This window comes from Pinus tabuliformis, chromosome 7 (assembly GCF_031772625.1).
Source record: "Pinus tabuliformis cultivar Carrire ecotype Pingquan chromosome 7, CPIR1, whole genome shotgun sequence".
Taxonomy (NCBI): Eukaryota; Viridiplantae; Streptophyta; class Pinopsida; order Pinales; family Pinaceae; genus Pinus; species Pinus tabuliformis.
The window spans coordinates 264,798,101-264,823,233 of NC_142293.1; the positions used below are offsets into that span (position 1 = coordinate 264,798,101).

The 25,133-nt window shown below is 38.3% G+C and overlaps 1 protein-coding gene across 2 annotated transcripts in view; it reads left to right on the forward strand.

Moving 5' to 3' along the window:
• Nucleotides 1–16,910: 16,910 nt before the first annotated feature.
• Nucleotides 16,911–25,133, forward strand: part of IMPL1 (myo-inositol monophosphatase like 1) — a 192,299-nt gene continuing 184,076 nt past the window's right edge. Inside the window, exon 1 of one of the 2 annotated variants that reach the window (XM_089458050.1) lies at nucleotides 16,911–17,304. In XM_089458050.1, coding sequence (XP_089314176.1) covers nucleotides 16,966–17,304 — 339 coding nt within the window. In that variant the 5' untranslated portion in view covers nucleotides 16,911–16,965. The remainder of the gene's footprint in view (nucleotides 17,305–25,133) is intronic. The other variant, XM_089458049.1, reaches the window with a different exon arrangement.

Consider the following 25,133-nt stretch of genomic DNA (forward strand, 5'->3'; position numbering starts at 1 on the left):
ACTACTTTTAATCCTGGTAATGATGGACAATTCTTGGTTGCATGTATTTCTGCATAAATAACACAAATCTCAATGTTATCCAAGGGACATTCTCTCGAAGAATGTTTTTTCCTATACGTAGGAAAAAATATAGATAATGAAACATTTTCAACCTTTTTCTTATTTTGTACTTTTAACATATCAATTTGCTCATTGAGATTTCCAAGAATACTAGTTTTAAAACTTTCTAACAAATTTCCAAGCTCACCTCTACTTATTGTACTAGATGCAGATTTACTTACTATGGCCATGTTTGGGTCTCAAGGCCTTTACCATATTTTGCTCTTTTTCACGATATGTACTTACATAATTCATAAATTTCCTCAAATGAAAGTTGAGATACATCTCCTTTACCCATCATATTTAAGAGATCAATCCATTCATCCATAATTGCTCGAAGTAAAAGAGTTTTTAAAGTATCAATTCCTAATTTATGTTGTTTTTCCTTGTAACATTGTAAACTAATTTTTCCACAAAATCTTTGAGATTTCAATCATCTCTTTGGCTAGTTTTGAAATTTTCTTCTTTAAGATCATGTTGAATGCAATAATCTTTATATTTATCTAAAAAGAATTGTTTCATTGCATTCCATTATCCTACTTAATTTGTTCTTGATCCCATTAACTATTTTAAGGCCCCATCTTTTAATGTAGTTGGAAACAACTTTGATTTTTGAGAATCTTGTAAATAATCATAACTTCTACAAAGTAATTCAAACTCAAAAATAAAAATTTATGAAAATTTGGAAGTATTGATGGATAAATAATTTTCATATTGATGTTAATATCTGCATTTATAGTTCCATTGAGAGGAGGTAGTATTTCTCCTCCTCCTTCTGTCATTGGTTCTTCAGAACTTAGATAGTGTGGTTCTTTTATTGGATTTCCCCCAATTGGTTCTTCTACTATTGGACTCCAAAGAAGTTTCGTTCCTCTTCTTATTCTTCAGTAGGTATCTCAAGCTCTTTTGGAACAAGTTGTTCTCTTGTTGAACGAGAGAGAAAGATAATTGCTTATGTTTAAGAAAATGCTCATCTACAACTGCTTTTGTTGAAGAAGTTGGTTCTTCTCTAGCTCTGATTTCAAATCTTTGCACCGCAGGATGCCTTCTTCTACTTGCAAAAGTGGGAATATGTGATGTGGTTCTTACTGCACCACGTGAATTAGTGGGGGTGGTAGGTGATTGTGCTATTGAAGTTTTATCTCTAATGAATCTACCTCCTAAATTTGTTTCTCTATACATGCATTCTAACTTATGCAACTAAAAATGAATGCAACAACCAAGGTTTGGGAGAAACCACACTATGGTGATGCGCATGTTCTTACCTCTCATCTTACCATTTCTCCTTTCCCAAATTTGTGTAATTTAAAAGCAATCTAAATTAAAAGCTAAACCCTATGCACACTTCCCCGACAACTACACCAAAAATGTTGGTCAATTCAATTGCACTAGAATTCCATAACATTTTAATCTTATCAATTTGTAAACTTATGAAGTGCAAAACAAAATATAGGCAAAGACACAATTTCGAATTCTATCAAATGCAAATTGACATTAAAAGAAATATAATTCTATGAAAGCAATTGAATATAATGTATCTAAATATGGTCATGGTTTTGAAACATTTATAGACCCTCTTTGCCATGTAGAAATTCAACTAATTTTAACAACAAACTTTCTCAAAAATCTTTGAATATAATTGTTTGTAGCTTCTAAAGATTTGATTCCTATTCAATCAGAAGTTCCATATGATTAGCCTACATCATATTGACTCACAAAAAGCAATTTAAATCCATGTTGCTTGAAATTGAAATTCACACTGCAAATAATGCTAAGAAATCACTTGACTAATTCTAAATTTTAGTTCTTTTTGAAATTAATTTTTAGGCGCTTGAGTTGCAGATTGTTAATGAAAATAGAGTACTTATTTTATGCTAAGGATAACAAAATATTTCTAATGTTGTATAAAATAGAGCATTTACACTAAGCTTTGAAAAATAAAGTAAACTACATTATGAAATACTTATGAACAAGTGTCACATGTCCTGGCATAGGGGGCCCTCTTGGTGGTTACATGTGCTTGAAGAAAACTCAAAACCTAACTACTGATTGAATCACAGACGCATTATGCACAATGATAATATAACTTGGCTAGTTTACAAATTATATTAAAGATAAAAATTCCATATAGTAACTTTTATTCAAATCTATCTGTTGGATTTGCTAAGCAAAACTTTGATATATAACGTCTATAAAATAACACTCTCAAAATCTCCTTGCTACAAATCATAACTAATTATGATGACTAAGAGTGCTAACACTATAATCTAGACTTAGAGCATATACTCGTCTTATTGCATGATAATGTATGAATCTAGAAGATCACATGTTAGCCATCGAAATGTTGTCCTCCGATGCTTAATCCTACAAAGATGTCATGGTGCTTTATCAAGATCTTGCAATGCTCTATCATGGTGCCATGTCACAATTATTCACTACAACATTGACTTTGCTACAACAATAACATGTTTGCCTTTTTGGTGTGCCTAATAGGTAGGTAACCATTCTAGTGCTTTTTGCCTCATGCTCCAATGCTTAGTTTGGTGTAGTTGTCACTGGAGGTGTGCCAACCTACAAACCTGCTACATGTCTACCAGGAAGCTACAAATTATATTAATTTCCGCAATCACCACATTTTAACTTGTTTTTATAAAGAAAATATATAAAACACTATAATATTTGACATATTACCTTTGAATATCTTTCTTGTAACCTTTGCAGCTCCAATAGCATATGTATGCATGAAAGGTGATAAAGGTATGCAAAAAGGATGGTTATGAAGGCTTCTAAAAGGTGAAAAATTGTCAAAACTATAATAGTGAGGTTACAAGAAGGAGGTAATTTCTTGACCCATCAGATATGGTGAAATTTTGACATGACATCAAAGTTGTACCACTAAAGTGTTTTGATCCATGTGGAGAAGGATGCTACTTGTGAGGGGGAGTTGTTGCCAAAGGATTTCAACAAATGTGATGAATAGAACTATCTAAATATTGGACTGATTCATGCCTAAGATAGGCACAAGGATTTGCGAGGAGCTTATGGGTGAGATTCTCAAGAAACTCCAATGGTTGGAGTTTTCTATATGCATTTGAGACTTGATTTGCACATATGGTACGTTGTTGATTTATTTTATTGGTTGAGTTATTTGTTTAAGGCATATTCAAGTAGTCACATAGTGGCAAATGCATTTAATTGTAGGAACTATGAGTAACTAGAAGGACCCTCTAAAAGCATTCCATGGAAGTGCAAGATTTAGATGTTATTGAAAGAGGTCGATTTTCATAATATTATTAAGGGGAAGGCTACAATTCCCATTTATCCTTAACAACTTGTTGAGTATAATAAGAATTTTTCTAAGGTGAAGAGAATTGTACTGGATTTTGTGAAGGAAAACTTGATCCATCATATCATGGATAAATCAACACAAGAGATGTATACAGACTTGATATCTTTGTATAATAGTGTCAATGTATCCCCTCCTAAAGAACAAGCTCACCATTATTGTATAAGTGACATAAACATGGTGGCTAGCTACTTAATGAAGATCAACAAGCTTAAAGATCATTTTTGTTGTGGAAGATAATATCAAGAGTGAGAATTTATTGTTATAGCACTAAATAGGTTCTTAACACCTTTAGGAACCTTTCTGTAGGGTGCTTATGCTTCTGAGAGGCTTTGAGAAGCTTTGGGACAATTTCATCCAAGAGGATACAATGTGAGAGACATTGTAGCCATAGTGGAGGAGACACAAAACTCAACCCTCATCAGATAAGTGAGGAGAGGAAGTAAGAAAAGAGGGCCTAACAAGGGTAAGAAGAGTAAGGAGGAAGATTCAAGTACTTTAAATCAAGGGAAGACATAGTTGAGTCATGTGAAATGCTTCACATGTCACATGATGGACGAATATGCATCTCAATGTCCCCAAAAGAAGAAAGCCAAGAAACAATAACAATAATTTGGGAATTGTAGAGGCTATACCTAGAGTGGATTAGTTGGCATCCAAGCTTGAGTCAATTTTCTTTATGGTTATGTTCCTTTCCACTAATGCCATGTAGGATGGTGTGTGTACATTGGACCATCCATACACATGACCTTCAATAAGAAGGCTTACTACAAACTTCAATCATAGGATGACATATAGGTTGAGTTTGGAAATGATTCCACTTAATCAAGTTACCATAATGAGATTTGTCTCCTTTGGCATGCATTTAGGTGATGTTATAGATGCACATGACGTTTTCTATGTTCTTATTTTTAAAGAGAGTCTTCTTTCAATTTCACCCATGACAAATTTGAATTGTGTGGTTGGGCTTGATGATCAACAAAAAATTATTAGAGATTGTGGCCATGCACATGGTTGTGTTTTGGTTAGAGGAGTGCAATAAGGTGGCGTTTTCTAGCTACTACAAAATTAGATGAAGTGTTATTCTTTAGTGCATGATAGTGACAATTTGCATGAGTTATGGCATGATAGATTTGGTCAACTTCATTGTGGATCACTTTTGATTTTAAAGCATATGGTGTAAGGAATATCAGACATTAAATTCAAGAATACTATAGTGTGCAAGGTTGGGCACTTGGAAAGCATGTGAAGACTCCCTTTTTGAGTTGTTAGCATAGTTTATGAGAGATTCTTGATTTGATCCATTATGCGTATGTGCACTAATGTATTCAAACTCATAGACATATAGGTTGCACTATATTTTATTTATTTGTGACTTAGGCTAATATCCCATGGTGGTTTAATATCCAATTAGTTGGCTAAGCACTAGAAGAACATTGTGTGAGGAGATACATGTGAAGAACATGAAGAATACCAACAACTGAGTAAGCAACCTCTGCCAAGACACTCCCATTCACAACAAAGAGGTTATGTTAAGAAGTGAGTATGTTAGCACCACCCAAGTCCCTCGTACTTGTATATAACAAAGATAAGGGGGAAAATCCTTCTTCAATAACCCCTCCCAAACACCTCTTAGAGAAACAACAATGTTCATCTCAACTACACATGCCACTCCCTCTACCCCCAAGATGTTGATTCCACTTTGTCTAGATCTTCACTTATGCACCTAAAGGTTGCCACCACTTTCACATATATCCTAAGTGAAAATGCTTTAAAAAACAATCCAAGACTAGCCCATTACAAAAATCAATATTCTTAACTCTCCTGGATCAATTGAGTTGAGATTGCAAGGAACTACATCGACTCTACATTAGGGATACTGACAATTTCCCTACGTCCAATCCCACCTCTAAGGAAGTCCCTTTACTCATCACTTCCCCCTCTTCCCCAATAATGGCCATTTCTCATATGGATAGCTTTCTATTGCATCTTATTTAGGAGGATATCATCCTTACAACTCATTTGTACCTTCATAGAAATGCCTCCACTATAGATAACATACACTTTGTAGAGTTCATGAAAGATTGCTCCCCCAACTTTCCTACACTAGCAGTCCCTAACCTTTGTTAGGCACCTCTAAAAAATGTAGTTTTCACTCGATTTTACTTTCTAGATTTGCAATGCATATAAATTTCCCATTGCATAGTAACATTATTTGGCCTCATATGATGCCATATTGAAAAAAGTAGCTTGGCAAGGCGTAGATTTTCCAACCTCTCTTAGTAACAACCTAACCAACATGCCCCTTTATAAAGATGTTTTCCATATGGCCCAACCCCTTTTCCAATTAACATGAGGCTATGTCATATTGTAAATATTAATAAAGCTTAGTGGTTGGTTCATCTCAATAGTGGCATCCAAATTTGCTTCCTATTCAACTAGTCTCACCAATAATTATAGAGTCCCGCATTTTAGAGTAGTTGACCAAATAATCCATGCTTTATATGGTGGAACCCCTTATTGTTCAAATTCCACACTTGTAGTTAATCATAGACACAACATACACACTCCATGATTCTTTGGATGACCAAATCGGCCACTTGAGTCAAGCATTCGACGTTTTACCTTTGAAGTAGTCTATCATAGGTTTTTGGATAACTTGATGCACAAAAGAGCATGGGAGGTTTAGGATGTTCTTTTGGATTAGTCACTCCCAATGCTCTAATGGTAGAGTAAAATTTCTCAAAGAAAATAAAACCACCATCATCACCCATGCGACAAACTAGTAAAATAGGAGAACACTTAAAATGGTTGTTAGTTTTAGTTGAATGCATTCAAGTTGGATTTGTGTAATGAAAGTGCATAGTTAGTGTTTATTCAGGGAAACTAACACCTAATTCCTTACAAACTATAGGAAGTTTGTGGTGCAACCGTATTCAAACACGTGTTGAAGAACTGTAGCATGACAATTAAGATGTGATCAACATACCCCATGCAACTCAAAAAGCCTTAAGGGACCAATTGAAGGCACATAATGATGGTTTATAGGTAGCTTAAGTTGCATGTGCATGATGAATTCCATCATTAAAATCATTTTCTACAGTCTATATCTTGGACACTTGCATGCATGGCTTTGACCATTCCATGGAATTTACCCATTACACGAAGCAATGTTCCCTAGAAGGTATAATCACCTCCTTCAAGAAAATGAAATCTACAACTTATTTACATATGAAGGAGTTAAGAGACACCATCCACAAAGTGGTAGATGATGAAAAATTTCATGATGAACATGTTGATGTTAAGCCGAAGTAAGATATAGTCCTAGCTATATATGAAGAAGGTGCATGGAGGATGCTTTTAGAAGAGCAACTTACTTTGGAGCACACTCGGAATCAATTGGATCTTCCTTGACCTCCTTTCATGCATCGTCGTTGTCATATCACTCTTAAATCCTTTTGCATATATAAGTTGGCTACTTTTGAGTAGTTGTAGGATCGTTATGATTCATGTATTAACAACCCCCTCTTTGCTTGAGCAAATTTTTTATAGTCAATTTCTTGATTCTTTAGAGTTAGTAAGGGATATCAAGATTTAGGAACATCCCAATGCATGTATGCTCTCTTGATATGGCCTTCCCCCTCCCTCAAAGTAATAGTTTTGTATTTTTGGTGATTAATTGTCTATTTGGGGACTTGTTCATGTAGTTTGGTTCCCAATTCTCTTCAATGGTTGAGTTGATGTATTTTGGGGGATTATTGATAAATTTTTGATGATAGCAAAAATGTTAGTTCCACCCTATCTCTCAATTATTAATTTTAGGCATTGTTGATTCATTAATTGTGACTTCAATGTCACTTTCCTTTTTATCTTTGAGTAGTCTACTTGTAGCTTATGTCCTTGAATGGTCAAGCTCTACATACTTAATTATAGTTTACTTACTTCAAGGAATTGCTCATGTAGTTTGGCTCCCAACTCTCTTCTATAGTTGACTTGATGCACTTTGGGGGATTATTGATAATTTTGGATGATGACAATAATGTTAGTTCTACCCTATTTTTCAATTGTTGATTTTAAAATTTAGGCATTATTGATTCATTGATTATGACTTCAATGTCACTTCTGGTTTTATGTTTTAATGGTCTACATCTATGTAGCTTATGTCCTTGAATGATCAATCCCCACATAATTGTAGCTTATTTACTTTGTGTTCCACCCTATTTCTCAATCCTTGATTTTAAGTATCATTGACTCATTACTTGTGAATTTAGTGTCACTTTTGGTTTTTGTATTTGAATAGTCTACATCTTTGTAGCTTATGTCCTTAAATGATTAGGCCCTTCATACATAATTATAGTTTATTTATTGTGTTATTATTATATTTACCTATACATCATCACTATTTATTGTATCTATGTGTCCAAACATAATCCACCCTCAGTCATCTAACAATATGAAATAATTGATTCATGTTGAGAATTGTCATAATTAGATTTATATGGACATGCACTAGCTTAGTACATGATGTTTTTCACAAATCATAATCATGCATAAAGTAACTTCTTATTAACTAATATTTTAATTTTGATACTTCATTATAATCATTTTTGGTTTTCCAAGGAAACCTAATGGATGCTTCCCCGTTATTAATTTGGCAACTCAATGACAAATTCCAATCAAGGGACTAGATTCCTTTCTCCAAGAGGACTGATTTTGACTTTTCAAGCACTTGATTTGGACAAGGGAAAGTGTATTTTTGAAATAAATCCCACATGTGCACAAAAGGATAGGTCGACCCTAAAAGGAAATTGGACACCCTTAGAAGCCTATAAAATAAGTCGAGTGACCCTCATTTGGGCATCATCATCAAGAATCTTCTTATTCTCTCTTCTTTGGATTGATTCACACAAGACTGAAGTGGGTTCACAAAATTTGGTTCATACAGGTCCAAAATTGCAGGGTTTGAAGAGAGAAGAATATTAGGGTTTTGGTTCACAACCATACGGTTGTCATAGGAATTTTTTGGCTATAACTGTACGCACACAAGCCTATCCGTGTAGCAGGAATGCTTTAGCCGCACACTTGAACACTTGCTTCATGTGACCGAGACTTAGGGTTTCATTTTTACAGGTGACTGCAGTTGACCATAGTTGACCGCAGACTGAGAAAGTTAACTATGATTAGTATTGTTACTAGGATCATATTTATGGAGATTATTTGGTGGATTTTGAGGGATAATTTTGTATTGGCTCATTGTACTCTCTGCTGAACATTTTATGACAATCTAATAGAAGAATAATTTCAAAGGGTTTCCCCCCTTGTGGAGTTTTTCCTTGGTCGTTGGCCAAATCAATGTCTCTTGTTGATGTGTTGATTGTCTCATATTGTCATTACATTTACTGTTCTATCTTCAATCATTATTGATGATTGGAAATGTTAATTATTGTTGAAATATTGCTAATTGAAGAATTAAATTGTGCTACAGTAATTGAAACAACATAGAATGATGGTAAAATTAACATGGTATTAGAGCTAAGGTGAAGGACAAACCCCAAAGAGACAAGAGTTGAAGCAATCATCTTTGGAAAAGTTAAAGGAGCCTATCTAATCAAGTCAAGATGTCAACCTCTTACTTCAGGGAAAATGGGAAGCTGGGTGACTCATCTAACTTTGCTTCTTGGAAGATAAGATTGGAAATCATAGTTAATGACAATGATGTTTAGGAATACATTCAAGGAAAATCACCTAAGCCTTCGGATAATGCTTTCGTCGCTGCCAAGAACAAGTACAATAAAGGTGAGTTAAAAGAAAATAAAATTATAGTTGATGGTTTGCAATATCATATACTTGCATATGTTGGAAATTTGAAAAAGTATAAGGATATGTATGATAAGCTAGCTGTCATGTATGGAGTCAACAATTTGAATGAAATCATCTCCTTGAAATATCAACTTAAAGATATAAAGATGAATAAAGGAGAGTCTATGCAGTCCTTTATTATGAGGATATCTCATCTTTGAGATCAATTGCAGAGAGTTAGGGAAACTGTATTTGACAGGGAGTTGGTGATGGTAACCCTTAGAGGTATCCCTCCTATTTGGGAAACCTTTATTAACATTATCAACAATAAGAATGTTTTCCCATCATTTGATGAGCTCGTTGGAAAACTCACTTAAGAAGACTCAAGGATGATCTCAAGAGGTGGGTTACAAAAGCATGAAGAAGGAGAGCCCGCTGCTTTCGTCACTCATAACAAGAAGAAAGGAAAAGGGGGTTCATAAAGTTCAAGAAATCCTCCTGCTCGAAACTCAAATAGAGGGAATGGAAGAGACAAGGAAAAATTGCACATTGAATGCTACAATTGTCACAAGAAAGGTCACTATGCTCAACATTTCCCTAAGAAGAACAATGGTCTACGCTACAACACTAGAAGCAACAATAACAGGTTTAGTAATTGAAGAAGAGGAGATGATCGTAATGGAAGAGATGAAAGAAGAAGAAGAGATGCTCCGAGTGATCATGAAGAAGACACTATCCTCAAAAGAAATCAAGAAATACCAGGTATGAGAGTAATGCCATAAATCAATCTAAATATATTCTTATTTCTGCACTTTCTAGTTCCTTTCCTCCAGATACTTGGGACAGTTGGTTGGTTGATAGTGGGGCCTCTCATCATTTCTCTAGGTATAAGGAGGTTCTCTTTAATTTGGTAGAGAGGGAGTCAAGTTTGAAGATTATTCTTGGAGACAAATCCACTCATCCCATTAAAGGTTTTGGGTCTGTTAAATTTCATTTGGATTTTGGGGATTATGTTTTGCTCCATGATGTGATGTATGTGTCGGGGTTGAAGAAGAATTTGGTGTCTATATCCGCTTTGGAAGATAAAGGAATGAGGGTTGCCTTCATGAAGAGAAAAGTACTTACTTGGCCAGTGGGATCCCCTATGAGAGATGCTTTCACATTGGGATCTAGATTTGAAGGACTCTATAGAGTCACTAGAAGACCCAATATTCTAGCATTGGTCCATGATATTAATCATCAAAGTGAGATATGGAATCAATTATTGGCCCATTTACATTATGATGCTCTTCCGAAATTGAAGAAATTGGTCTTTGGAATTCCTGATGTTCAAGCCCAACACGATGGAGTATGTCCTGGATGTGCCGGTGGAAAGAAGACAAGGGGACCATTCCCCTCTAGCAAGAACAAGACGAAATACATCCTCCATCTCATTCATTTTGACATCTACGGTCTGATGCTCGTACATTCACTTGGTGGGCATCTCTACTACATTACCTTAATCGATGATTTCTCAAGGAAGACTTGGATATATTACTTGAAGCATAAGGATGAGGCTTCAATTTGTTTAAAGACTTCAAGGCTTTGTTCGAAAATAAAATAGGGAAGAAAATTAAGATCTTCAAGTTTGACAATGGTGGAGAGTATGTTTCAAATGAATTCATATATTTTTCCAAGAAGGAAGGCAACAAGAAAGAGATGATTATGTCCTACAATCCCAAACAAAATGGAGTGGTTGAGAGAAAGAACAGGTCTATTTTAGAAGGTGCCCGAGCCATGCTCTATGATCAAAAGTTGTTGAAGTTCTGTTGGGGAGAAGCGACAAATATAATGGTATATGTTCGAAACAAGGTGCCTCATCAAGCATTGGACAACAAGACTCTTGAAGAAGTATTCACACATATCAATCTCTACATTGGTCACCTCCGTATATTTGGTTGCTCCATATATTTCCATGTGCCGAAAGACATAAGAAACAAGCTGGAAGCCATTAGTAGAAAAGGTATCTTTGTTGGATATTGTGAAGATTCCAAAGTATTTAGAATATATATTCATGGTCAAAGGAAGGTTGAAATTAGCAAGGATGTGACATTTGATGAATATGCTACCCTTGGGAAAGCAAGGGACCTTCCTCCACTTCCTCTTCTAAAGGAAAGTGATGATATGGATATTCTAGAAGGTCCTTCCATGCCTAAATCTGAGAGAGACATTGTTGATGATTCAATGGACCCCTTGGATCCTCCTCCATGTGATACCCCTACTAGGAAGAGGTCATGTTGGTTTCGTGACACATTATAGGATGTTGAGAGACTCATTCCCGCAAGAAGGATTTTTCAAGAAAGTAAGAAACCATGCAGGTACCAGGGATATGTTTTAGCTATGAGCAATATGATTCAAGATGAGCCTCCCACCTTTAAAGAAGTCGTGAAAGAACAAGCCTGGAAGGATGTTATGGCCGAAGAGTATGAATCAATTATGAAGAATGATGTATGGGATGTTGTGCCAAGACTAAAGGGGAAATATGTTGTGACTTCAAAATGGCTATTCAAGATTAAACATGGAGTCGATGGGAGTATTGAGAAATATAAGGTAAGGTTTGTGGCAATAGGATTCTCCTAGAAAGAGGGAGAAGATTATAATGACATGTTTTCTCCTATGGCCCGCTACACCACCATTCGTTTGATAGTTACCCTTGTTGTAAGTCAATAATGGAGCCTTCATCAGATGGACGTAAAGACAACATTCCTCCATGCCATGTTACATGAAGAAGTTTACGTTGAGAAGCCACATGGATTTGAAGTAGAGGACTGAAAGACACACATTTGTAGGTTGAAGAAGGCATTTTATGGCTTGAAACAAGCCTTGATAGCATGGTACACCTGCATAGATAACTACCAGATGAAGCTTGGATTCACGAGAAGCAGTGTTGATCCCAATCTCTAGTCCAAGGTATGCCATTGATTTTAATTTTATATGTTGACGATCTATTTCTGATAGATAGTGAGCCCCTAATGATCAAGTGTAAGAGGGAGCTAGCCTCTAAATTTGAGATGAAGGACCTTAAACTCATGCACTACTTCCTAGGCCTTGAGGTGTGGCAAAGGCTCGGTGATATTTTCCTTTCACAAGGAATATATGTTGTGAAGTTGTTGGAGAGATTTGGAATGATGGAATGCAAGTTTTTGCCCACACTGATGGAAATGAATTTCAAGAAGCTATGTGGAGAAGTTGTAGGACCGATTTGGCAAATCCATCCGAGTATAAATAGTTGACTAGGGATTTGATGTTATTAGTGAACACTGGTCCATACATATGTTGTGCAGTGAACATGTTGAGTCAATCCATGACTAAGCCTCTCCATACAAATTAGATTGCTGCCAAACACATTTTGAGATATTTGCATGGGATGATCACCCTTGACCTGAGATAGTCTACTGGAGATGTTCGACTACATGGATATACAGATGCTGACTGGGCAAGAAATGTTGTTGACAGGAAGAGCACTTGGGATGTTGTTTTAGCCTTGAATCTGCCATGATATCTTGGATGAGCAGGAAACATAAGTCAATAGCTTTGAGTACCACTGAGGTAGAGCATATTACCACTAGCATGGGTAGCTGCGAAGTAGTTTGGTTGAGGAAGCTCTTTGGAGATTTGTTTGAGTAGGTTCTGGACATTATAATGACATATTGCGACAAAAAAAGTGGCATTCGATTGGCAGAGAATCTTGTATTTCATGACAAGTCCAAGCACATAGAGATCATATATCATTATAATCAAGACATGGTACAGAGAGGAGCCATTAGACTCCATCACATATCGACAGATGAGTAGATTGCAAACATTCTCACTAAGGGTTTTCTGAAAAGGAAGTTTGGTCTTCAAAGAGTAGCTTGGACTGATAGATGTGACCCCTTTGAATGAGGGGCTTTATTGATCGAGAACACTAAGCATAGATCTTCCTCCCTTGGTTGAGCTCCTAAGGCAGGAATGAAGTGTTGAGGGTCCTTGAGGTTAAGGGATCTCTAGAAAATAGGGTATATCCCCTATTTGCACCCATAAGGTGTGTGTGATCCTTGTCTATTTTGACAAGTTGGGTATCTCCCCCTATATTCGTCTATGCAGAGTATACCCCAGTTGGCATCATACCCATAAGCTGGACTTGTTGGGATTGTGCCTCTCCATCTGGACAATGAGTTGAGGAGCCTTGAGGGTGTGATCCTTACCTTTGGTAAGTCAGTTATCTCACCCAAGCTCAGATTGTGATGTAGTTGTTCTACCACATGACTCTTTAGGGTCATTACTAGGAAGATTAACAAGAAATAAGATGGATGTGATCCTTACCTATTATATAAAATGTGGTATCTTGCCCATTGATTGCATCATGGGATGGTTGTTATCCTTGCTTGGTAAGTTGTATCTCGCCTATTGCTCGATGATATGACTTGGGGTGAAAGTGTCCCATAAGACCTTCCCCATTGTCATAGACATGAGGTGAGAGTGTCCCATAGGACCTTCCTCATTGTCCATAGAGGGTGGTAGCTGAAGCTCCCCTATGATTCTTCTTCTTTAGATTCGAGAATGATTCAACAGATAGAGTTGAAAAGAGATGAGACATGATCTGATGACATGATACTTATGATGATTACATGATCCAGTTGGAATTTATCCCTAGCTGAGAGGGAGTGTTAATTGGTAGCTCAGTGACAAATTCCAATCATGGGACTATATTCCTCTCTCCAAGAGGACCAATTTTGACTTTTGAAGCACTTGATTTGGACAAGAGGAAGTGTATTTTTGAAGGAAAGCCCACATGTGCACAAAAGGATAGGTTGACCCTAAAAGGAAATGGACACCCTCTGAAATTGCAGGGTTCAAAGCTCGCATGTGTGGATTACAGTTTTGGTTCGTAGCTGCAAGGTTGTCACATGAAATTTTCAGTTGTATCTACATGCACACAAGCCTATCCATGCAGTCGAAACGCTTTAGCTGCATGCATGAACACTTACTTAGTGCGATCGAGACTTAGGGCTTCATTTTTACAGGTGACTGTAGTTGACAGTAGACTGAGAAAGTTAACTTTGATCAGTATTGTTACTGGGATCATATTTATGGATATTGTTTGGTGGATTTTGATGGATAATTTTGTATTGGCCCATTGTACTCTTTGCTGAAGATTTTATAACAATCTAATAGAAGAATAATTTCAAAGGGTTCCCCCCCTTGTGGGGTTTTTCCTTGGTTGTTGGCCAAATCAATGTCTCTTGTTGATGTGTTGATTGTCTCCTATTGTCATTACATTTACTGTTCGATCTTCAATTACTGTTAATGATTGGAAATATTAATTATTGTTGAAAGATTGCTAAAAAAAGAATTAGATTGGGCTAAAGTAATTGAAACAACATAGAACAATGGTAAAATTAACACCCACATTCGTAGATGTTATCCCTAGTAAACCCATTGACATATAGGAGCGCACTTAACTCAAGAATATTTGAATTATACACATATGAGAAAACAAAAAATTATTAACTAATTCCCTAACAACATATACTATAACCACTCATATATCTATCTATCTCTCTCTCTCTCTCTCTATATATATATATATATATATATATATATATATATATATATATGAAAACCATATTTGTATTTGAGATAAACAAAAGTAAAATACTTTTTTGCTGTAGACATAGTCTAGGTTGGATCATCTAGATATATATCTCTTTAGATTCTTTCCCTATAGTAGTACATCTAGAAAAACCCACATACTTCATAATATCAAGTATATTATCTATCAAGTAAAGAAATGTAGACTTAACAATGCCTAGTATTGTCATATTACAAGTTCAAAAAGAGTACATAGATCAATTAATATAAATTGTTGGAGACCACTATATAACCATCTTGTACTTCTTCGAAAGAACAATAATAATGTTCAAGTAGTTGAAGTCCCTCCTTTCAGAGTTGATTTGCACTCTTATTGTGCTCTTTAAAAACATGAATATAACTGATCCAAATAAACTGAACATATATTGCACTTAATTGCACTACTAGTGGAAGGAGAGAATTATTTTGTACTTGAAGGCTTCCATTCATCTAGTTAATATTCATTGATGAATCACCCATGACTTGAAGGCTTCCATTCATCTAGTTAATATTCATTGATGAATCACCCATGACTTGAAGCTTATCGATCCCTCGATCCAAAGAAGATTTCTAAAGTGCTTTAGGGCAATCCCATTTCTAGACATGGATAACTAGAAATGCTACTTTGTTTGAAAAGAAGATGATGCACACTTTTTAGGCCACGACCTAGGTTAATGCTTTATTTGCATATTACAAGGTTAATCCAAAGGTTAAATCATAGAAAATTCTTTTGATGATACAAGTGGATAAGCCATTAACTTGGGGATTTTTTTTGGTGGGGCTTGTTAAGGTCCAAATTCTAACAGTGAGATTAGTTTCATTCACATTTAACAAAGGCACACAAAGATTTAGGTAAAAAAATAATATTAGAAAAGAAACAAACAACTAGGGAAAATTCAATACCATACATATTTTTGTCATATCACTAATAATATAATATAATAATATAATAATATATATATATATATATATATATATATATATATATATTTTGTCCACTTTAAAAATATATAGGGATCATTAAATATCAACATAAATAACTTTTGCATAATTAGTGCATCCATATAAACTAAATGGTTGATAAACTTCGATAAGCATCAATATATAATAGGCATTAAGACACTTACCTCATCATACATTTGAGATTAAAAAAATCATAAAAATGAACTAAAATATAATTTTATTTTAAATAATATTATCCTAATTATTATTAATTATAAAAAATACTATATGAGGTAAATATATACACACTTAAACATGTAATAGGAAAAAATATTAAAGGAATATAATCAATAAGGGTTCAGTATCATAAAAAAAACCAAATGAAATTTGACACTTGTGGATATTGACATTTTTAAAATTAGATTGAAAAACAAAAAGGTTATAAGTAGTTTGAAATAAATCCCAATGTTTTTACTAAAATATTCCGTAAAAGTTAAATTCCTACCATCTACCTAATAATGATTGATAATCAAATTAAAATTTTACAAATCATATTCTAAAATAAACACACTTATCCATAAAAAAATTAGAATTAAAATAAAACTCATAATCCCAAATTTACTTTCATATAAAAACCCTTTATCTAAATTCATAATATCAAAATACATAAATAAATTACTCATAATTTTAAGTTTACTTTAAAATAAAACACTCCCGGCCTAAATTCATAATATCAAAATGCATAAACAAATTACTCAAAATCATAAATCCCAAATTTACTTTCAAATAAAACACCTTTTACGTAAAGTCACAATATCAAAATACATAAGATTCACGATATCAATTAACTCATAACTCCAGAATTACTTTCAAATAAAACACCATCTACCTAGATGTCAATATCAAAATACAAAAGCACCTCTCAATATCAAAAATACATAAGTAAATTGCTTATAATCCCAAGTTTACTTTCAAATAAAACACCCTCCACCTAAATTCACAATATCAAATGGAATAAGCAAATTGCATGGCATCTTAGTTTTTTGTCCGTTTATGCTACATGTGTGTATATGTATATATACACACACTGCAAGAAAGCCCATTCCAAGCCACTAATTCATTGAACGATGAATTCAATCCGTTCCACCACCAATTCTCTTTCGCCACTGACCATCTCTTCCTCTAGGCATCTCTCTCACCCTGCATTTCTTCCGAGAACCCTTACGATTATACGTTCATTTGGTGGTCAATTCAGGGAATTATCATTGTCATGTCTGAATCAAAAACAAGGGCAACGGGAAGTATACTCGACGATCCAAAATCATGGTATTAAAGGTGCAAGGGCAGCTGTGACGAGTGTAAGTACAGGGAACAGGTACTCTAAAATAGGGGCACAGTCGACTGGAAGCCTCTCTGCATCTGAGCTTCTCAATGGCGTCGAGGCTGCTGCAAAGAGAGGAGCCGAGGTATCCATTTATATCTTTAATATAGCAAAGCTATTTTATGTGTGTAATTTTGCACGTGGATACAATGAAAAATTATATTTCTCATGAAAAGTGAAACTACCCTGTATTTTTTGAGAATGGTATGCTCATGTTGGCATTGTCCCTCTCCCTTTTTGAGACATTTGCAACCATTTCATTAGTTCTATGAAACAAGTCCCGTGCAAAAGTCATAATGACTAGTCCAGACGCCGGTGAACCGGAGTCTGATACGCACCTATAGGTTGCATATCTCTGATTTCATTATTTGATATGCCAACATTTGTCAAAATATGCATCGTAGTGCTTCGCTACCTTAACGGTCTTTCGGTACCTTGGGGTGCACATCAAACCTTGGTTTAGATGGGCCCGGGTTTGTATTGAGAAGGGCTGAAGACCTGAAAATGTCTAATGGTGTTGAACTGAGTGGAGGCCGGTTTTGAGCTATAAACATTCATTTCCCCTGAGAGACCAATGACTCTCCATTGCATGTTCATACAACTTTTAGGTTGTGCCTTAACCTACTACAAAGTGCACCGCATAGACTGATGATCGTTTTGTCACGCCTTGAAGATTTAGATTAAAGAAATTTTAGTCTGCTGATTATGCTTAATCTATATGTTAATCATGAAATCTGTTGAAGTTGGTGCTAAGTAATCAGGATCTAAGTGTAATGTTGGTAATGTTGTTAAGATGTATATGTAAATACTGTGTCTACCTTGTAGTGGGCCTACATGGGCAATGTGGGTGATGGGTGAGAATTATAATTATCCAATTTAAGGTCACGGCCAAGCCAGACACCAAATTGGTGTATGAGACCCCCTTGTTTGTGGAACAAGGGACCCACCTCCGCACAAAAATTTGACTGCTAAGTCTACAAAGGATACATACTTTACCCCCTCTGGTTTTGAACCTGTGACCTCTTAGGAGGAAACATATGCTCTCAACCATTAGGCCCACAATATATGAAATGTTTTAGAGTTATTATTTTTTTTTCACAAGAACGATTATGGATTATATTAAATGATTGGCCTAATTGCCAGAGTTCTGATTACAAAGGGAGTTGTCCAGATCCAAAATAGAACCGACCTCCTGAAGTATTGAATTTGTGTTCCTCTTCCAGCTCTTTTTAGGCTCTACAATGGAGTTGATTTCTGTAATTTGTCCAAGCTTGAAAATGCAAACAAACTGATTTAGAATCAGGCAATAAAACATAGGTGCTGAAGTGATTATGGTATTGGATCCCAAGTTTCTATCCCGTCCCTTATCATTGCCCCGGCGGAGAGAAGAGCGGCCTTATTTGCTTCACGATCTGCTTCTTTATTATTTTCTCTTAGTACATGGAAATATTTCAGATTTTGGAACAGCTTTCCCAGGCTTCGAATTCTTTGTATCTGCCTTGCTAATCTTAAGTCCCGGGGGGCAGTGTTGGTTACCATGAGCTTTATGATCACTTGAGAATCCCCTAGAATGATTGCCTCCTTGATTTCCAGGCTCAATAGCAGTTTGAGACCTTGATACAGGGCCAATGCTTCCGCTTGGATGCTGGAATTGAACCCCAGCCCCCAGGCAAAGCTGTGAATCTGAGTGCCTTCCGTGCTATTAACCGTTCCTCCTGCCCCGGCCTTGCCAGGATTTCCTTTTGCTGCCCCATCGAAGAAGAGAGAATGTAGCTTATGATTGGAGATCCAGGCACGAAACTCTTCCTTATTTATGCCTCTTACTTGCCATTCCTCAACAGGAATAATGCTTCTGTTGGCTTGGCGGAATTGAAGATTTAAAGAAGCCCCCCAAATATTGTCAAGTTGGCTGAGATTCGAATCGTCTTTAAAATCCTCCAGGCATTCTTTTAGTTGGGTTTTTATTTTAGTCACTACCACTTTTACATCATGCTGGGTATTTCTGAATATTCTACTGTTCCTCTCTAGCCAGATTTGCCAACAGCAAATTTTAAGAAGAGAGGACCAGGCGGCCTTTATCATTTTATTTTTAGGCGGGGGTGCTGGATATCTATTCTGCCACTTAGTGAAGAGTTCAGATATAGAGGCAGGCAGCACGAAATTAGGATTCCATTGCTCCATCAGCGCTCTCCAAACCTGCTCTGAAAATTTGCAGTTTAATATCAGATGGGAGACACACTCCGTCTTTTCTCTGCATAACGAGCATCTCGACGGACCGTTGAATCCACGCCTCTGCAGGTTCTCGTCGGTGAGTATTTTACCGTGACAGAGCAACCAATTGAAAATGTCGATCTTGGGCAATGTTGGTATGTCCCAAATTGTTTTCCACGGAGCTGGATCAAGGGGCGCATACGGAATTGCAGCAAGGCTCGTGTAGCCACTCGACACCGTGTATCCCGCCGCCAAAGAGCCCCAACCTCTTCTGTCTCTCCTGCGTATGTGTGAGGGGGCAGCACCGATTAACAAGTCGCATAGAACGTTGACGTCCTGCAGAAATTCCGCCGGTGTATCGAGGAAGTTCCAGCCAACCCATCGCGTCCCTTCCCACTTGGAAATGTCCCAGAGAGTGTATTTACCTGTATTTGAGATCCAATCACGCAGCTTCTTCAAAGAATGCCAGTCCCCAATCGGATCGCGATCCATTATGCGATCTGACCATATGTTGATTTTTTTCCCATTCCCAGGGATCCAATAAGCCTTGGAACGAATCAGAGGGGCAGCTTTAGAGCAGAGTCTGGCAAATGAAGAGGTGCCTTGGGGAAGAGGTCCGTCCAGGCATCTTGACCTTTCGCCAGTGAAATATTTCCTCCAAAGCGCAAGCTGAGCCCAGCCAGGCTTGGGCGCTATGATTTTCCAAAGAAGCTTAGCTCCCATGGCTATATTTTGGAGGGGAAGCTTCTTGAAGTTTAGGCCTCTCTCCATCTGAGGTTTGAGGACTGTCTCCCAGTTGACCAGGGGGAATTTCCTCTCATTTTGCTTACCTCCCTTCCAAAAGAAGTTTCGAATGTGCTGGTCCATTTTCTGAAGGATGCCGACGGGAGCTAGGAGCACAGAGAACTGGAATAAAGGGAGACTACTGAGGACAGATTTGATTAGAACTGTCTTGCCTGCAATATTTAACCAATTATAGCCCCATGCCTGAAGTTTGACTTTGAATTTTTCCAGCTGAGGTATCCAGTCCCTGCTATAGGCACGTTTGAGGAAGATAGGCATTCCTAAATACTTAAATGAGGTCCATACAGCAGAGCCAGCAAATCCTAAGCATCTGGCAATGGAGATGAGCATAGGGGGAGGGGTATTCCAGCTGTATATGTGACACTTTCCTTTATTAAGACAGCTTCCTGACATCGTGCCAAACTCATCCAGAGCCTCTTTAAATCTGGTGGCTGAGTGGATTGAAGCAGCTCCGAGAAGCAGAGTATCATCTGCAAACAGGGCATGGTTTATGTTCTGGACTCCTCTAGCAATGCAAATCCCTGGAATCTCCTGATCTTGCATTTTTTTGTTTAAGTGGAAGCTGAGAACTGATGCTTGGATAACAAACAGCAGAGGAGACAGGGGGCAGCCCTGCCTTATTCCTCTTGTAGCTTTAAAGAACCCTGCAGCTCTGCCATTGATTAAAGGGGCTATCCATGGCTTCGAGATACAAGCCCGGATCCATTTTATAAATCTCTCTCCGAATCCAAAGTTTTTTAAAACATTCAACAGAAAGCTATGCCTAACACGATCGAATGCATTTGCTAAATCCAGTTTGATGACCATACCTCTTTCCTTGCGCTGGTGACTGGAGATGATTGCCTCTTGAACTAGGATGAAGTTATCCACCAGCTGTCTTCCATGGATGAAGCCCCCTTGATTCTCAGGGATGATTTTAGGGAGGATGTGTTTCAGCCTGCTAGCAATGATTTTGGTGATCAGCTTGTAGCCTATATTGCAAAGAGAGATGGGGCGGAATCTGTTAAACGAATTGGCGCCCTTCTCCTTAGGTATAAGAGCAAGGAACGAGGAGTTTGTGCTTCCTCCTATTTTCTGGCAATCCTGCGATTTTTGAATCATTTTGAGGAGATCTTTTCCCACAATATGCCAGCAAAATTGAAGAAATCTGGCAGAAAACCCGTAAGGTCCTGGAGCTTTATCAGGATCCATGGCAAAGAGAGCAGCTTTGACCTCCTCCATGGTGACTTTGGCTTCTAGCTGGAGGTTCATTTGAGCCGAGACTGAAGAGGGGACCCCGTCCAGCAAGTAAGAATTCTGAGGGCCATTCACCTCTTCGTTGTACAAATTTTGAAAATGGCGAAAGGCAGCTTGCTTGATGTCTTCAAAGTCTTTATGGGACACGGCTTCTTCTTTGATTTCTGCTATATGATTGAAGCTTTTCCTGGCTTGGGATTGCTTGTGGAAGTATGAGGTGTTTTTATCTCCTGCTTTGAGCCAAAGGCAGCGAGATTTGATCCTCCAGGCTTCCTCTTCATTCAGACAGGGTTTGTGATATTGCTGTTGAAGATGAGCCTCTTTGTCCAAAATTTCATTAGTGATGAGGGCCTCTTCCACGATCTGATGGTGGGCATCCAGCATGCATTGGATCTTTTTCCTTTCAGTGGCTGGATTAGGGAGAGATTTGGCCCAACTTTTTAGGGCAGATTTCACTCTTCTGAGTTTCTCTTCCCAGATATAGAATGGAGAGCCATTGACTGGCTGAGACCAACAATGCTTGACAATCTGAAGAAAGCTGGGTTCCTTGGTCCAAAGAGGGCTAAATTTGAAGGGGATGGGGCCAAGATCCGAGAGGGTTCGAAGGGTCAACTTGATGGGGTTATGATCAGAGGTACTACAGGGAAGGATATGCATGCTGGCATCTAATCCAAACTGGAGGAAGGAACTTTGCACAAAAAATCTATCTAGTCTTGCTGCAATATGACCAGGCCCTATTCTTTTGTTTGACCACGAGAACTTACCTGAAACTGGCTTGATATCTAGCAGATCCCAATCATGGAGAAGATCTTCTGCCCATTCCCTTGCCGGATCTCGCACAATGGTACCTCCACGCTTTTCTGAAGAGTGCAGCGTGAGATTTAGGTCTCCTGCAATGATGATATTTTCTAGTATGCCCAGATCCGCTTGGTTTCTTAATGAATCCCAGCAAGACTTTTTTTCTCCAGCGCTGACCGGCACATAAACGTTGAAGAGGCAAAATATTTCTTTAGTATCTAGGTGTTGCATCTTCAACATCAACCAGTGGGTGGTGGAAGTTTCAGATATTAGCGAGTACTTGCTATCATTCCATAGAGATCCCAGCCCTCCAGAGGCTCCTCGGGCTGAGACAGCAACTGCTTTGCTCTTATTCCATAGTTTTCTACTTAAATGAAGGAGGTCCGAATCCTCCATCTTGGTCTCCTGGAGGAGGAGTATGTCCGGGGCTTCTATTCTTATTAAGTTTCTTAGTACCTCTTCTTTGATTTTGCTCCCCATACCCCTGCAGTTCCAGGAGATAATTTTCATTATTTACCTTTGCTTTGGAGGGCTCCCTTGGAGCCTTGATGCTGATTTCTGGCCATCTTTGGTTTCTTTGCTAACAGCTTCTCCAATGTAGGTTGGCTGCCCTGCAACTTGTCCTTATACGTTTCATGCTCCCTTTTCTCCCGATTTGTTTTGCGCCCTCTTGTAGATCTCGTTACAGAGGCTAGGGAGTCTCCTATTTCTCCTTCCTCCTCCGAATCTTCCGATTCTTGGTCCTCATCCTCAACTTCTTCTGGGGTTCCTTTTGAGCTTTCTGCTACGCCTGAATCCTTGAAAGGATTAGGCTGTCCACCTTTCTCTGGAGTGACCGATTTCTGGGCCTCGACTTCATGTGTGTCCTTTGGTTGAGAGCTGAGGGGGTCAAACCTGTTTTCTAGGGCGGTCTTGGGTTGGGTCTGCGGAGCAGGGCCCTGATGAGGATTGCCATTGGATCCTCCCACCTTCTGAGTCTTGTGAGTATTTTTCGTACGCTTGACTTGATTCCAGCCGTCCTCCTTCCCTTGGACAGATTCAGTATTGGACGGGCAGCTTCTGGCGAAATGGCCATAAACATGGCATATCCGACATTTAAAGGGCAGCTGCTCGTAGTCTAGTTTCTGCATGTGAGTCCAGCTTCCAACCTTGATTTTAATGGCCTCTGGTAGTCCCTCCTCCAGGTCCACCTCCACGCATATCCTGGCACAATCATATTGGTCCTTGTTGTTTGCCCGATCTATAAATTTCCCCAGGGCATTTCCTATATGCTTCAATGAGTCCCAGTTCCAGCAATGCACTGGAAGATTTGGCAGCCTGACCCACACTGGGACAGCTTTGGGTACATCCACTGCCGGATCGAAGTCCGGAGTCCATTTGTTCAGATACAGACCCTGGGGGCCCATGAAGTAGGGGCCGTTTCGAAAGATCAGGTCTTTGTCATCCTTTGAGGTAAACTCGAAGAGGAAGAAACCTCTCCCCAGGAAGTAAGAGGTCACACTTTCTTGGATCAACGGCGCCCAGTTCCTTTTGACCCAGTTCTCTGTGGATTTGGGAGAAGGCCAAAGTCCGGTGAACTGGCCTACAAGGGCTCTCTCAGACAAAGACAGTGCAACCTGGATCGGGGTTTCCGGAGGGAGGGAGATCTCCGGAATATCGTCCAATTTCTTGACAAATTTCGGGGCTTCGACATTCTTCTTCTTAGGGAGGCCTTCCAGAAGTCGATTGAAGGCCTCAGTTGATGAGGACGGAGGGGGGGAGGGGATGCCTGGGGAGTGCCTAGCGCCTCCATGGACCCAAGCAGCCAGCCAAGCTCAATCCGGGACTCAAACCTTCATTGAACCAGCCGGCCTCATGGTATAAAGCAAGCTTCCTTTCGCAGAGAGCAGAGAGAACACTTGCGCGCAGCCTGAGGGACGCGAATAGGCGGGACAGGGCAGGGCCGAGGGCGATCAGAGCCGATCAGAGCCGAGGAAGGGCCGATCAGGGCCGATCGGGCGATCAGGGCCGCGGGCGATCCGTAAATTGATTTTGAAGAGTCTTTTTCTTAGAGTTATTATTACACACATTGACTTATGATTATTTTATTGGGATGTATTTGGTTTATTTTACATTATTTCTCAATATCTAAGAAGGTATTGTGTAAGTTACTTTTGGCTGTTGTGCTGCATGTGAAAATTCGGTATACATTGTTGGCATGAAGGCATATCGCTTTATCGTGTAATGTGTTCATTACAAGTGTCAAAGTGGACAATTCTTGGTTGAACATCTTCAAGGATATTAAACACACACATGGCAGCAAGAGAATTTGAAGGATAAAACATGAGAGTACATTTTTATTGACAAGAGATATACATTTATAGTACATGGTTTGACCGTTGGGTTCCACATCCCAAGGTCTCTTGGACTCCTTTTGTCTATTCGGCTTCCACACTAACCCATTGAGGATTAGGTGTCCAACATTCCCCCCCTTAATCCGAAGGGTTATGTATGAGTCCAAGAAGAGAGCTGTAATACAAAATGTGCAAAAATGCATGGCCGCACTAAGCTAAATGTGCTCTCTGAAATGTTGGTATAAGGGGTGGTGGTTTAAGGATGACCACCAACACTGGAACGCTTAGTGCAGTTCCCGGAACTCTTCCAAAACTGGCAAGACGCTGAAGTCTTTTGCTAGAGGAAGTGCTCCTATTGTTTTGAAGAGGGAAACCTTCAACCATGAAAGGGAGGTCTCACCCCGCATAAAAGGGAGAACTTCAACCTGAAAAGGGAAGTCTCAACCTGTGATGGTTTATGGATGACCAACAACTCTGGAATGCTTAATGCAATTCTTGGAACTCTTCCGAAACTGGCAAGAAGCTGAAGTCT